The sequence below is a fragment of the Anolis sagrei genome, chromosome 1, assembly GCF_037176765.1.
Source record: "Anolis sagrei isolate rAnoSag1 chromosome 1, rAnoSag1.mat, whole genome shotgun sequence".
Lineage (NCBI taxonomy): Eukaryota > Metazoa > Chordata > Lepidosauria > Squamata > Dactyloidae > Anolis > Anolis sagrei.
This window is the reverse complement of record NC_090021.1, coordinates 315,708,107-315,722,895: the sequence shown is the minus strand read 5'-3', so window position 1 is coordinate 315,722,895 and position 14,789 is coordinate 315,708,107. Positions and strand designations below refer to the sequence as shown.

At 39.8% G+C, this 14,789-nt stretch overlaps 1 protein-coding gene across 1 annotated transcript in view; it reads left to right on the top strand.

Moving 5' to 3' along the window:
- The window catches only part of FBLN5 (fibulin 5), a 67,572-nt gene extending 52,986 nt beyond the window's left edge, over window positions 1-14,586 (top strand). Inside the window, exons 7-11 of the mRNA XM_060756619.2 lie at window positions 375-494; window positions 4,418-4,537; window positions 8,912-9,038; window positions 12,099-12,291; window positions 13,616-14,586. Of these exons, the coding sequence (XP_060612602.2) occupies window positions 375-494; window positions 4,418-4,537; window positions 8,912-9,038; window positions 12,099-12,291; window positions 13,616-13,777 (722 nt within the window). The 3' untranslated portion in view covers window positions 13,778-14,586. The remainder of the gene's footprint in view (window positions 1-374; window positions 495-4,417; window positions 4,538-8,911; window positions 9,039-12,098; window positions 12,292-13,615) is intronic.
- The last annotated feature ends 203 nt before the right edge of the window (window positions 14,587-14,789 follow it).

Genomic DNA, 14,789 nt, shown 5'->3' with positions numbered 1-14,789 from the left:
ACATAAACACATAGTCGTTGGTGGTATAGTGATAATTTATTCTGATTTCAGATATTTTATACTATTTAAATAGGTGTTACCTTAAATTATGATGAAATGAAAATGTAATTAAATAGACCTCACCTCTGAGGATACTTGCCATAGATGCAGGCGAAACCTCAGGAGAAATGCCTCTAGAACATGGCCCTATAGCCTGAAAAAACCCACAAGAACTGTGTAATTAAATACTGTTTTGCCAGTGTTGTGGATTAGCTATTCTATGTAGATAATGTTTTTCACAAAATGAACAAATTCCTCTTTAAAATGGCTCGTTGTCTTTTAAATGTAAAGTGGAAAATGTAAGAATTCATATTCTAAGTATTGGTTTCTGACAGATGTGAATGAATGTACAGCTAACAACCCTTGCGTTCAAAACTGTGTGAACACATATGGCTCATTTCTTTGCCGCTGTGACCCTGGCTATGAATTGGAGGCTGATGGCATTAGTTGTACTGGTAAGTAAAAACTATGGATCAAGATTGTCATGGGAGTAAAAGTGGAATCATAGCTCTAAGACAATGTAGTGTGATAGGGCCTGTGACCTGGTGCTCATCCCTTCTGCTAGTCTGCTGCCCTCTGGTGCATTGGTGAAGGACGTTGTTCTTTTAGTAGCACTGAAGCATTGAATCAGCTGCTAATTTGGACTGCATCACATAGCCAGGGGTTTTGTGCTTGCTTGATAGACCACAGCAAATGGAGAGCGCACAAATATATCCGTAGTAGTGGCCATAATGACAGCAGTCAGTGATGTCAAGCATATGGCTGCAATAAAGATTATGTGGCTATAGCTAGTGCTTTTATGTTTGTTTCAGTTTTAACACTTAACACATTGGGTTTAATTTGAAAATGATTAGTTAAGCCTGTTTGTGTTCTGGAAAGGTCCCTTGTGCCTAGTTAAATGAGAAAGTCTACTCAGGCTCTCAAAAATAAATTTCCTTCATGAGAGGAAACACTGCCTAACAGTAAAAGGAACATATGGTATGTGGAAACAAGCTTCATTGGGGCAGGATAGCACCGCCTGGGTCATTTTAAAGAAGGAAGTCAACACCAAAGAGCCAGCATCTGAGAAGGTACAGCTGCCTTCTGTCTTGGTCTTAATCTCTTCACAGTAGCACTTTTTCCTGTAATGTCTCAAAAGTATATATATCTCATTCCAAACACTGAGTTTTGGCATGTCAACTGAGGATCAAACCATTGAGTTTTCTTAATTTGTCCCAAATCATTACGAGCTATGTTTTTCTGTCTGACTTCATGTAATATTTGCAAGGAGTGCAGAAAGAATCATAGAATCATTGAGTTGGAAGAGACCTCATAGGCCATCCAGTCTAACCCCCTGCTAAGAGCTGCACAATTATGTTCAAAGCACCCCCAACAGATGGACATCCAGCCTCTGTTTAAAAGCCTCCATAGAAGGAGCCTCCACCACTCTTCAGTGTAGAGAGTTCAACTGTTGAACAGCTCTCACAGTCAGAAAGTTCTTCCTAATGTTTAGGTGGAATCTACTTTCCTGTAGTTTGAAGCCATTTCTCCATGTCCTAGTCTCCAGGGCAGCAGAAAACAAGCTTGCTCTCTCCTCCCTATGACTTTCCCTCACATATTTATACATGGCCAACATGTCTCCTCTCAGCCTTCTCTTCTTCAGGCTAAACATGCCCAACTCTTTAAGCCTCTCCTCATAGGGCTTGTTCTCCAGACCCTTGATCATTTTAGTTGCCCTCCTCTGGACACATTCTCTCTTCAATTGCAGTGTCCAGAATTGGACACAGTATTTCAGATGTGGTCTAACCAAGGCAGAGTAGAGGGGTAACATGACTGCCCTGGATCTAGACACTATACTCTTATTTATGCAAACCAAAATCCCATTGGCTTTTTTAGCTGCAGCATCACACTATTGGCTCATGTTTACTGTCCACAAGGACTCCAAGATCTTTTTCACAGGTACTGCTGTCAAGTCAGGGGTCCCCCATTCCATATGTTTGCATTTCATTTTTTCTGCCTAAGTGGAATATCTTGCTTTCATCCCCATTGAACTTCATTTTGTTAGTTTTGGTCCATCTCTCTAATCTGTTAAGAAATGAGCAGTGCTAGGCGTTTAGCCCAAGTGTTGATATAATTGCTCTTGTTATGCTAAAAATTCATTTTTCAAAGACAAAAGTTTTGGTCACATGTTTACAATCTAATACACATACCCACTTCATCTACCTATCCCTTTTGTGTCAATCCAGTAAAAGAATAAGGATTTAATTAGTTGCACTCTTGGCTACAGTGCTTCCAGCATGGTATGCTGATAAAGGTTAGCTTATGTAGAAAGAATGAGTTCCCGTCTGCTTGTTTTTTAGTTACTAGAATAATCTTCAGCAAAGCAAGCTTAAGTCCAGGAGGCTGAGGGGAAAAAAAGTGGCTTACTACCTTGGCTATCTCTACTTTCCCATTGTTTCCAAAAGAGACCAAGATATAAAGCAACTTGCCTTCTGCTCAGTTGGTTTTAGTGCTAGAATTACTACTATATATAAATAAAGTTTTATTATTATTATTATTATTATTATTATTATTATTATTATTATTATCTTATGAAGATCTTGAGGAGCTAAGTTTTGCACATATTCTCAAATGTAAATGTAAATGTGGTTTCAATCAAAAGTTTGGGAAGATTGCTTCATCATCCTCATGTTGCGAAATACTTTATTTATTGCCCTAGCATGATAATGTCATTGGCCATATTTTACGCAATCCACTTCTAATATGAGGATAGGAGGGAGAATGTTTACTCTGGCACAAGAAGGTCCCTAAATTTCATTAAAGAAGTGGGTTCTTTGGGAAGATTGGCAAACACAAAAATATGAGTGATTTGTATGTGGGGTTGGAGGTATGAGCCAGGGCCTAAATATCCTGAAGGCATCAGATCCTGTCTGATCTTAGAATGGAAGTCGAATCAGACCTGAATAATACTTGGATGGGATACCACCAAAGAATAGCAATTGATGTCAGGCCTCCTCATTTGCTAGGGTTAGTGCAGTGGTTCTCAACTTGTGGGTCCTCGGGTGTTTTGGCCTACAACTCCCAGAAATCCCAGCCAGTTGAAGGCCAAAACATCTGGGGACCCATAGGTTGAGAACCACTGGGTTAGGGGCACAGAACCCACACAAAAATTGAAAAACCTTATTTTAAAAAATTGATTCTTTTCTCTTGAGAGAACATACTAAAAATTGCTAGGTTCTCCCAAACAACTCTGTGGTTAAGATGACTATAGAATAAATTGCTATTATCTCCTGTGTGACTCCATGGTCAGCTTTCAGTTGAAGAATTGCACTGAAGGACCTAGACCAATGGTTCTCAACCTATAAGTCCCTAGATGTTTTGGCCTTAAACTCCCAGAAAACCTAACAGCTGGTAAATTGGCTGGGATTTCTGGGAGTTGTAGGCCAAAACACCTGGGGACCCACAGGTTGAGAACCACTGGCCTAGAGATGCCTACATTGTCTTTAACATTGATTCCCAAACTCTGGCCCTCTAGGTGTTTTGGACTCCAACTCCCAGATGTCCTGGTTGCCATGTCTTCTGGGATACTGGGAGCTGAAGCACTTTATGTGGGATTGCCTTTGAAGACTTCAACTAGTCTAATGTATGCCAGCCAGATTGCTCACCGGAGCAGGGTATAGGGAGCACACAACCCCCCTGTTACATCAGCTCCACTGGCTGCCAATTTGCTACCAAGCACAATTCAAAGTGCTGGCTTTAGCCTATAAAGCCCTAAACGGTTCCAGCCCAGTTTACCTGTCCGAACATATCTCCCTCTCTGAACCACCAAGGAGTTTAAGAACATCGGGGGAGGCCCTGCTCTTGGTCCCACCACCCTTTCAAGCACGATGGGAACGAGAGACAGGGTCTTCTCAGTGATGGCTCCCCAGCTGTGGAAATGATATCTCTCCCAAATGATATCAGATCTGCTCCCTCCCTCCTAGCCTTTCGTGGGGAAAAACCCTGAAAACTTGGTTTTGGGATCAAGTTTTTGAGCGAAGAAATGGCGATTGAATGAGAATGACCTATGCGATCAGCAATGGACTGATCCTGGATCATGATTTTAAACTGGCAGAATTTAAAAATTTTAAATGTATTTTTGAATGTTTATAATTGTTTATAATTGTTGTTTAATTATGATTGTTTAATCTGATGTTCGGCATCTAATGGTTGCCTATTTTAAAGCCGCCCCAAAGCCCCTCTCAGGGGTGAGAAGGACGGGGTACAAATGCTTGAAATAAATACATATAAAAATAAATAAATATACACAGAGGAGCAGTGTCTGGGAAACATTGGTCTATAATAATCAAAGAACTTGTCATGAATGAATAATTAACCTTTTTTCTTTTTACATTTGCAGATATGGATGAATGCAGCTTTTCAGAATTTCTTTGTCAGCATGAATGTGTCAATCAGCCAGGCAGTTACTACTGCTTTTGTCCTGCTGGTTATGTTCTCCTTGATGACACCCGATGCCAGGGTAAGAACATTTAACCAGCTGTATTTTGAAAACAAACAAATAAACACAAGGTGGATTAGCCATTTTTCAAGAGAGAAAGTAATGACGAAATAATGGCACACTGTGTATTGTAAGAAATACATGTTTAGAGCTGTTGTGCAACTATGTGAGCGGTATCATTAAAAGTCACAGGCTTTCTGGCGTAAGGAACACTTCTGCAGTGCACTTAAAAGGTCACACAACAGGTCCCATGCCAATCCTTTTTTCTACTCCAACTGTGAAGTGGCAAACCTCCCAATTAACTTGATAGAAAGAGATTACTGTATTTAAACATGGTCTTGTTTACTACTGAGCTCTGGACAGCTGTGAAAGCATTAAAATACTTTAGCTAGAAACCATGGTTCAAGTCTAGGACACTATTCTTTGTGTATCTATGAGTATTTGCCTCTGGCATGTATAACTGAAAAGAGGTATTGACTGACTTACTATTGGCAGAACCAAGCTGTTGCTCTTCTGCTTCCTTTTCAGTAGGTTTTCCTTCCCTTGTGCTCTGTATAGGATTTAAACTTGGTATAGGGCATGTTTATTTAAATATTTTTGTGGGTTTGTGTGCCAGAGGCTCCTGGTTTTCCAAAGCCCCTTCCTGGCAAAATGTCAAGACCAGCATGTCATCTTCATTTCCTTGGGTATAACTTTGCTGTAGAATACAGCTTGTCATCTTGTTAACTGCCAAAGCGCAAGGCTATAAAATCATGACAGTTGTAGTTTAACAAGGTCTTGACTCTTCTCTGTCAAAGAGAGCAGGTGCTTCAGTAAACTATAAATCCCAGGATTCCATAGCATTGAGCCATGGCAGTTAACAAGATGTCAAGTTGTATTAATTCTTCACTGAAGGTGCATCCAGAGTTTGAAAAGAAATTGACTCTGTGTCGATAAGTCACCTAGGCTGGTCCAAGCATGAGTTTGAAAAGTGACAGCCTCAAATACTATGTAGGGAGCACTGGGACACTCCTAGTTGTTTGCTTGAATTCCTTTGCTATTTTTCTCTGATGAAGGGGAGAGCTATGTAAGTCACTTATCATGTCAAGTTTAAACTAGTGTAGTAGAAAACACCACCCCAACAGCAGTAATAATATATGTTTCAGTGTCTGCTTCTCTCAGTTCTGCTCATGAACTTGAGATGAACCATCACCACACTCTTTCTCTCAAGTGGTGACATTTCTTGTGTCAGCCTAGTACATTGGTATGATGGGTGATAGTATTTAAACAATCAGCACAAGCTTAATTCTGTAGGCAACAATTTATTTATTTATTTATTTATTTACAATATTTATATTCCGCCCTTCTCACCTCACAGGGGACTCAGGGCGGATTACAGTGTACATATACATGGCAAACATTCAATGCCATAGACATGCAACATATATAGACAGACACAGAGGCAATTTAACATTCCAACGTTTTTTTAATGAGGGTATTCTGGCCACAGTGTTGCTTCACTGTCCATTTGTGACACTGATGAAGTGCTTCCTCATGCTTTGCAGGCTTGCTGGAGATTTTTATGGCCTCATAAATTAGTTAAATTAGCCTCCCCACAAAAGCAGTACCTAAATTTCCTACTTGACAGATGCAACTGTCTTTCGGGTTGCAAAGGTCGACAGCAAGCTACACAAATTGGTCGGACACTCACTCTGACCTGGGCTGGCTTCAAACTCATGACCTTTCGGTCAGTAGTGATCTTAATGCAGCTCATGCAAGGACATGTCAAAAATGGAGAAACGGGAGTGTAATATTTGTGATGAAAATTACAGTCTTAATCATGGAAGTGGTTGCTGGAGTGTACATTCTGGACTGGCCTCTTTGTGAGTTGTGTGTACATTTATACAGTAGCATGGAATGAACCAGTGTGAATAAGCCTAATGAAAAGCTTGTTTCATATTATTGTATTAATGTATGCACACCACATAAAGCAGTGGTTCCCAACCTGTGACCTGTGGACCACCAGTGATCTGCAAGAACTAAAATATGGTCTGTGGCCTCACCGTTACTACACTGTTGCAGTGAGAGTGACTGGTCTTGTGAAACCCTCTTATAGTGCCAAGGCTTATTAAATATGGTTTTCTGTGGGCGAGAAGATGGTGACTACTGGATGGTATAAACTCTGTATCAGAAACTAGAGCTGATGTGGTCTCTGAATCAACACCCCAAATAACCAAACCGAATCTAAAGTTGACCAAAACTGATTTGTAACCCTTTTGGGTCTAATGTTGGAGAGTGGTCCCTGGTCAAAGTGGTTCCTAGTCCAAGTGGTCTCTGGTTAAAAAAAAGGTTGGGAACCATCAATGTAAAGTTTCCCTGTCTTCCTTCTGTTTGGGTACATTCAAAGACAGACGTGGCAAAAACCAGACAAACATATGGATTTCTATTTTTGGGGCAAATCTATACTAGCTTACCAAATAACAGAATTAAATGGCAGATGGCATGTATGATTGGATCTTTTGGCAGGATAAATGCTCATCTCTTCCCATCAGTCTTCACATTCATTTTTCACAAGTAATGGATAAACATAAAATAGAATTACCTGGGGATTACCGTGTTTTGGCCACAATGCTGCCTGATTTGAGCGTGCAAAAACTATGCATTGTTAGGTACTCGTCACTGTCCAAGCAACCCAGGTGCAGTTGCTGGAGGGTTTAATTTCCTTTTGGATGAGAGAGAGAGAGAGCACTTGGGAATTATGGCATTTTCATCAGTTTTCTTCCTTGCACAAATATAGATGTGGATCATGGCAAAGCAAGCAACCACACAATCAGATATTATTAACCATTAAGACAGTATTGGTTTCTCTCAAAAGCAAGCAACTTCCACCTGGAACTTGTAAGACTCTTTCTTCTGTTCACTTACTACATTTCCTTCCCTTTCTAAACGCACTGTCTCTGTGAAAAATATTAGCCTTCTACCACTGCCACATATTCTAGAAATCTTCCTGCCACCATCAGTCATTGTGGGCTATTCAGTCAGTTGCCATGGAAAATTAGCAAATAAATTATTACTCCCTTTCCTTTCAGTCTGCCAGGTCTTGGTACACTGTTGGCACCCTACAAGAAGATTGGGGAGAAATGTTGCATAATTTCTCATAACTGATTTTAATACATTTTTGGCAATCCTCATTCTAAAAATAAAAGCAATTGAATTTTATGCAACCAAAAGCTGTTTTATAGTCCTCTTTTCTATCATATCCTTCACACCATGATAATGTGTTTCTCTGCTGGTGGGACTGGATGATCCTATCAGGCTATGCTGATGGTAACACTGTTGCTGAAAGGGTCTCCCATGTCACACAAGTTTTTGAGGAACCAGACAAAAAGTAGCAAGACAGTTCCTGAGTAGCAGCACTAGCGGAGGGTATGTGTTACTGGTGGAGGATAGTTAATGCTGGTTCATACTCTGCAGAGGGAGGCATGCTAACTCCCCTTTGAATGTATGTTGCTATGAAAACCCTATGATGAGACAATCCAAAATGAAATAAAAGATAGTACCAGAAGATGAGACTGCCAGGACACAGAAGGTGTTCAATTAGTTGCTGGGATACAGCAAAAGACCAGAACAAATATGGATTTGGATAAACGATTATGGATATGAGATCATGACTTGGTATTTTAGATGGTTTTTAATTTGTTTGATTGATTGATATATATTTTAATTGCTTATATGTTTGGATTGTTTTATATTTTGATGAGATGTATTTTATTGTTTATCTGTGCAGCATTAAATTGGATTAGTAAGCCGCCTTGAGTCCCTTCCGGGATCAAGAAAGGCGGAGTAGAAATGAAGTAAATAAATAAATAAGTAGCCCCGTGACTAAGGATGCAACTGGACTTAAGCCAAAAGTACCTTTATCCCAGGAGCTACCATAGAAAACAGGAGGGTGACAAGACACTGTTCCCTGAAAACACAGAAGCAATTGCTACAAAAGGCAAAAAATGCGAGATTTCCAGGTGCGGGAATATCATGGTTTTGAACCAGATATCTGCATTTTCGAATGTATGTATCCCCCTGCAATCGAAAATCACAGGGTTTTTTTTTATCTAGGTTTGTTCCCAGATTTTAGATGTTTGTTCCTGATTGGTCGGTTCCTAAAAAGAAGGTGACAGTTAAGTAGAAGGCAAAAACTTTGTTTGTGTGCCAGAAACTTCATGAAACATGTGGAGGGCACAGTTTCTCTGGCCAAGACAAGGAATGAAACTTTTGCAATGATCCGCATATCCGGACCTCTGTGTATCTGCATATCCACATCTCGAGGTTTTCTAAAAAAAAATCCTGCCACACTAGCAACTTACACCAACTATGTGTGAATGTTAAAATACATGATTAAAAAACATTTTTCTATTTCAGATGTTAACGAATGTGAGGTTGGGAATCACACTTGCAACTTGCAACAAACGTGCTTCAATATTCAAGGAGGATTCAAATGCCTAGACCCAGTAAGATGTGAAGAGCCTTATCTCTTGATCAGTGAAAAGTAAGTAATATTTTAGAACTGTGGTTCCCAGCCTTTGATCCTCCAGGTGTTTTGGACTTCAACTCCCAGACATCCCAGCCCGCTTACCAGCCATTTGGAAATTTGGATGATGAAGTCCAAACATCTGGAGGACCAAAGGTTGGGAACCACTGTCTTAGAAGAATAGGGCATTTGCTTTTTTCATGTGGCATGTGCTTATTGCATACTTACTAAGTCATGGTTTTTATAATTGTGATTTAAACATTTTTTTTCACAATACAGTAATCTCTTCATGTTTGCTGGAGTTAGAGATGCAGAGCCCACGAAAAATGGAAACAGCACAACACCTTTCTGGCAATCTCTAGAGCAGTGATTCTCAACCTGTGGGTTCCCAGATGTTTTGGCCTTCAAATCCCAGAAATCCTAACAGTTGGTAAACTGGCTGGGATTTCTTGGAGTTGCAGGCCAAAACACCTGAGGACCCACAAGTTGCAAACCACTGATCTAGATCCTTCAGTGCAACTCTACAGTCAACTTCTGTCAGAGGCTGCCTAGAGAACTGAATTGTGCCTGGAAACAAATTGGCATTAAATATTAAACCATTAAACATTAGAATGTTAAAAAACATCAATTTGCTTTTATTTTCAAGTATTTTCCCAATTATTGTGACCCTAAGAAAATATTTATTCAAAGGGAATTTGCCATTGCCTTCCTCTGAGGCTAAGAGAACTTCAATACTGACACTATAATTCAGCTTGGAACCGGTTTTGCTGCTTTGGTGATCCAATTGCCATTCCTGGAACTAACATGAAGCGAAGAAGGTGATTACCACTTTGCTGGCCGAAAGCGAGGAGGAACTGAGGAGCCTTCTAATCAAGGTGAAAGAAGAAAGTGCAAAAGCTGGGTTGCAGTTAAACGTCAAAAAAACCAAGATTCTGGCAACCGGACTGATTGATAACTGGTAAATAGAGGGAGAAAATATGGAGGCAGTGACAGACTTTGTATTTCTAGGTGCAAAGATTACTGCAGACGCAGACTGCAGCTAGGAAATCAGAAGACACTTACTTCTTGGAAGGAGAGCAAAGACAAATCTCGATAAAATAGTGAAGAGTAGAGACATGACACTGGCAACAAAGATCAACATAGTCAAAGCAATGGTATTCCCCATAGTAACCTATGGATGTGAGAGCTGGACCATAAGAAAGGCTGAGCGAAGGAAGATAGACGCTTCTGAACTGTGATGCTGGAGGAAAATTCTGAGAATGCCTTGAACCACGAGAAGATCCAATCAGTCCATACTTCAGGAAATAAAGCCCCGACTGCTCATTGGAGGGAAGGATATTAGAGGCAAAGATGAAGTACTTTGGGCACATCATAAGAAGAAAGGAAAGCTTAGAAAAGACAATTATGCTGGGGAAAATGGAAGGAAAAAGGGAAGACCAAAGGCAAAATGGATGGATGGTATCCTTGAAGTGACTGGCTTGACTCTGAAGGAGCTGGTGGAGTGGAGTGTTTTATCCTACAACTCCCAGAAATCCCAGCCAGTTTACCAGCTGTTAGGATTTTTGGGAGTTGAAGGCCAAACATCTGAGGACCCACAGATTGAGAACCACTGCCTTAGAGCATGTGACATGTTCAAGGTCAGGCAGTGGCTGAGTGGTATTTAAACCTGGTCTTCCAGAGTCTTATTCAAGCATTCAGACCATGACATTCCATTCCATATGAATATGAAATGTACTGTATTTCATCAATTCTAAGTTGTACTTTTACCCCAAACAAACATCCTGAAAAACTAGCTGCAGCTTTGAATTGAGGGTGCTTTTTAATATATTATTCATAAATAACATTTGTGTGTGTGTTGCTGGCCCTGAAATGAGTGTGGATCTTAGAATCAACATAATACTAGAATATAAAGTAGAGTACATATATAACATGAAAATCCTAAAAGGAAGCACTTTCTGCTCATTTCTATTAGCTATATTTGTTTATTTACACTATTTATACCCTGCCTTTCTCTATCCCAAAGGAGACTCAAGGCGGCTTATGACAGAGGCAATTATTCAATACCGTAAAACACATGTAATTCCAAAATATTACAGTTAAAAATTAATACATATTAGATATTTAAAAAACATTACATTCCACATTAAAATCACACCATCCGTAGTCATAGTCCAAGCTGTTCCATAGTCATCAGACATACTCCAAATCTATTATTTAACTGAACTATTTTCTGAAAGCCTGATCCCACAACCAAGTTTTTTATTTTTCTTCATAAGGCTGGGAGGGACAGGTGCTGATCTACTATCACTGGGGAGGGAGTTCCACAGCTGAGGGGCCTCCACTGAAAGGCCCTCTCTCTTATCCGCACCAGTCGCGCTTGCGAGGGGGGGTGGGACCAAGAGCAGGGCTTCCCCGATGATCTTAATATCTCTATAGACATTCACAAGCTCTGGATATAAAAGTCATGGTCTGGAGATATTTGTAGAATGTCATGTTATGCTGCTCCAAACATTCTAGACTTTATCTAAAGGAAGAAATACCAGAAAAATTTTCCCTTTCAAACATATTGAAAGAGAAAACATCATTCCAATCATCAAGATCAAAAGGTTAGGCAGGTGAATGCGATAAATTTAAAAGACTTTTATTGTTTCCTTAAAAGTAATCTTAACCACAGAGAAGCCATATCCAAACTGATTTTAACCCGTGAAGGTTTACAATTGTTCAGTAGGAAAATTCATTTAGCTTTCTTGTGCAGCAGTAATCTGTCACAAACAAATCATCTGTTTTTATGTGAATAGATTTTGTTAATGGCTAAGTATGTGAAGTCACTATAATAAATAAAATGCTTATTAATCATACAGCTAATATTTTCTTCCAAACAATGCATTGTAAGTCAAATTTAGGTATACCATAATACTGCGCAATCATCCTGTCAGCTGTGATGATGAGAGTAACAGTCTCACCCATCTGCTAGGGGAATGTTCATGTGTGGAATTGCAATTGAGGGTACTACAGAACTTTGTTGGTAATGATAAAAAATTAATTGTAATGAAAATGGTGATGATTTTTTTCTGCCAGTCACTGTATGTGCCCAGCTGAGAATCCTGGTTGTAGAGATCAGCCCTTCACCATCTTGTATAGAGACATGGATGTATCGGGACGAACAGTGCCTTCTGATATATTTCAAATGCAAGCCACTTCCCGCTATCCTGGTGCCTATTATATCTTCCAAATCAAATCAGGAAATGAAGGCAGAGAATTCTATATGCGGGTGAGTGTGATTTGGAATGGGATCTTGTATTTTATCCATTTATTGACTTATTCTAGGGCAGTCTTTCTTTTTAAATGCTGTATGAAACATTCAAATCAAGCAATAAGCAGTATTGTGTTGCTTAGCCTCTCAGTAGCCAAAGAGTACAGTCTTCCCTCCACTTTCATGGGTCTCACATTCAAGGTTTTGATTATTTGTGAGTTTGAAATGCCACTTTCACTCCCTAAACTTGGAATTGCCATGTGAATATTAAACAGATCAAGAGTGGAGTGAGGAAATTTTGGGAGGTGGGCATGCTGCATGTTTAACCCGGTACCTTCCTTCCTTTGCCTGGCTGCAACACAGGTAAAGTGCATGCAAGTAAGAGGCTTCACTAGCTCTGTGGATTTGGTTCCTCTTCCTGTGTTCTGCAAGTATATGTTTCCCCAGGGTAAAGGAAAGGAGGTGCCAAAGGGGGATAGAAACACATGGCACACAGGAAGAGGAGGATAAGCAATTCTTATTGGTGTGAATGGGGCTGTTCCTTCCTTTTCTCCTGTTTGACACTTATTTCTGTCCTGACAAGTGTCTTATTTTGCCCAGGTGAAACAATAAGAGTAGATGCCAGTTTCACATGCCGTTTCACTTACCCTGTGGATTTGATTCATTTTCCTCATACCATGTACTACAAATGTGTTTCCCCAAGACAAAGGGAGGATAGTACTGGAGGGGGTGGGGGGATACAGAAACATTTGACCTGAAATTTTGATAAAGCTTCAAGTGAAGTGAACGTCAATCACTAGCAAAAACTACCCATGAAAATTTGGATACTCTCAAATAGTTCTTAGCCAACCCCAAACATGTATATCAATGACTATGCCATGTGTGGTCTGGCTTTAGCACAGCAGGTTAATCACCAACTGCAGCTGCAGTAAATCTTGCCAACTGAAAGGTTGACAGTTTGAGGGCAGGTCAGGGTGAGCTCTTGCCCTTCAGCCCAGCTCCTCTGCCCACTTAGAGGATTGAAAATAGCAGTGCGAGTAGATGAATAAGAACCACATGAAGCAGGGAGGTATTTTAGGAACAGCATTTTGGAGGAAAGTTTACAAAGAAACCAAGCACAGCATCCAAAAGATGCCGAATGATGAGAAAACCCTGAATAATATACCTCTATCTGTTGTCTGTCTTGTCATTGTATAATCAGCATTGAGTGTTTGCCATATATGTGTTCTGTGGTCTGCCCTGAGTCCCCTTTGGGGTGAGAAGGGTGGAATATAAGTACTGTAAGTAAATAAATAAATGTCTAAAGAAGCTCAATGCCTTCTTTTCTGTGTTTTCCATCTAGCAAACTGGGCCCATCAGTGCCACTCTTGTGATGACTCGCCCTCTGAAGGGCCCACGAGAGATTCAGTTGGACCTGGAGATGGTCACCGTTAACACTGTCATCAACTTCAGAGGAAGCTCTGTCATTCGGCTGAGGATATACGTGTCACAGTATCCCTTCTAAATCTTACAGTTGAAAAGGAAATCATCCCTTTTCTGCCAGAACTTTCTTCTCAGGAGTTAGTGCATCAAATAACTCAACATGAAATTTATATTAAAAGTTGTCGCAATGGCTCATGTTACAGTGATGGGCCAGGCCTCCGCAAGGTTTGAAACCATCTGAGGTTTTAATTCTCAATGGATTTCTTAGGCAAGTTGTTTTGTTTTGTTTTTGTTGACCATGTGCTCTTAAGAAGCTTTTGTCTTGCTTTCCAAACATTTTTAGAGTGTGATCATAAGCTTATGAAACTGTGAAGCTCTCCACCTTTATAACAGCAAAGCTGCTTTGCAAAAGCACCAGCAAAACCATGGAAAAAGCTTGCTTTGCCTGTCATTTTTCCTTCCTTAAAAAAGCAAACAAACCATCTGTGGAATTGAGAAAGCACCAGCCACTCTTTCAGAAATATCTATGGAAGTATCAGTTCTTATCATCATATATATCTCAATCAGAACCTATCTCATTTTGTCTCTGTTTTGTTTGCACATCTCCAAGGAAGTGTCCTTTCTTTCAGTTTGGGTTCTTTAATTTCCCCCAAACCATTGGCCACAAGTCGTAGAACAAATACACACTTGGGAGGATTTTGGCCTCGTGCTTCTTGAATAGCAGAATAATACTTGTACAATAAGGACTTGTATTTTTTTTAAAATAATAGGTTTGTGATATGGCAAATATGTACAAATCTAATGGAAATAAGGAGTTTCTATGTGGATATATGCAGATTTGAGCTTTGAGTAACCTCCAACATAAACAATTAAATGTGGTTTCATAATGTAGACTGTCTCGGCATATATGCTTGTTGAACCAGCTCATCAAGGACTATTTATATAAGTCAAGTATAATGGAAATGACCAAGTTTGACACATTATATACAGTAGATTCTTCCCACATTTATGTCTTCTGAGATTTAAAAATATATTATTTTAGCATTAAAACCATGAAGAATAGGCAACCTTGAGACCATGCTCTTTCCTTTGCC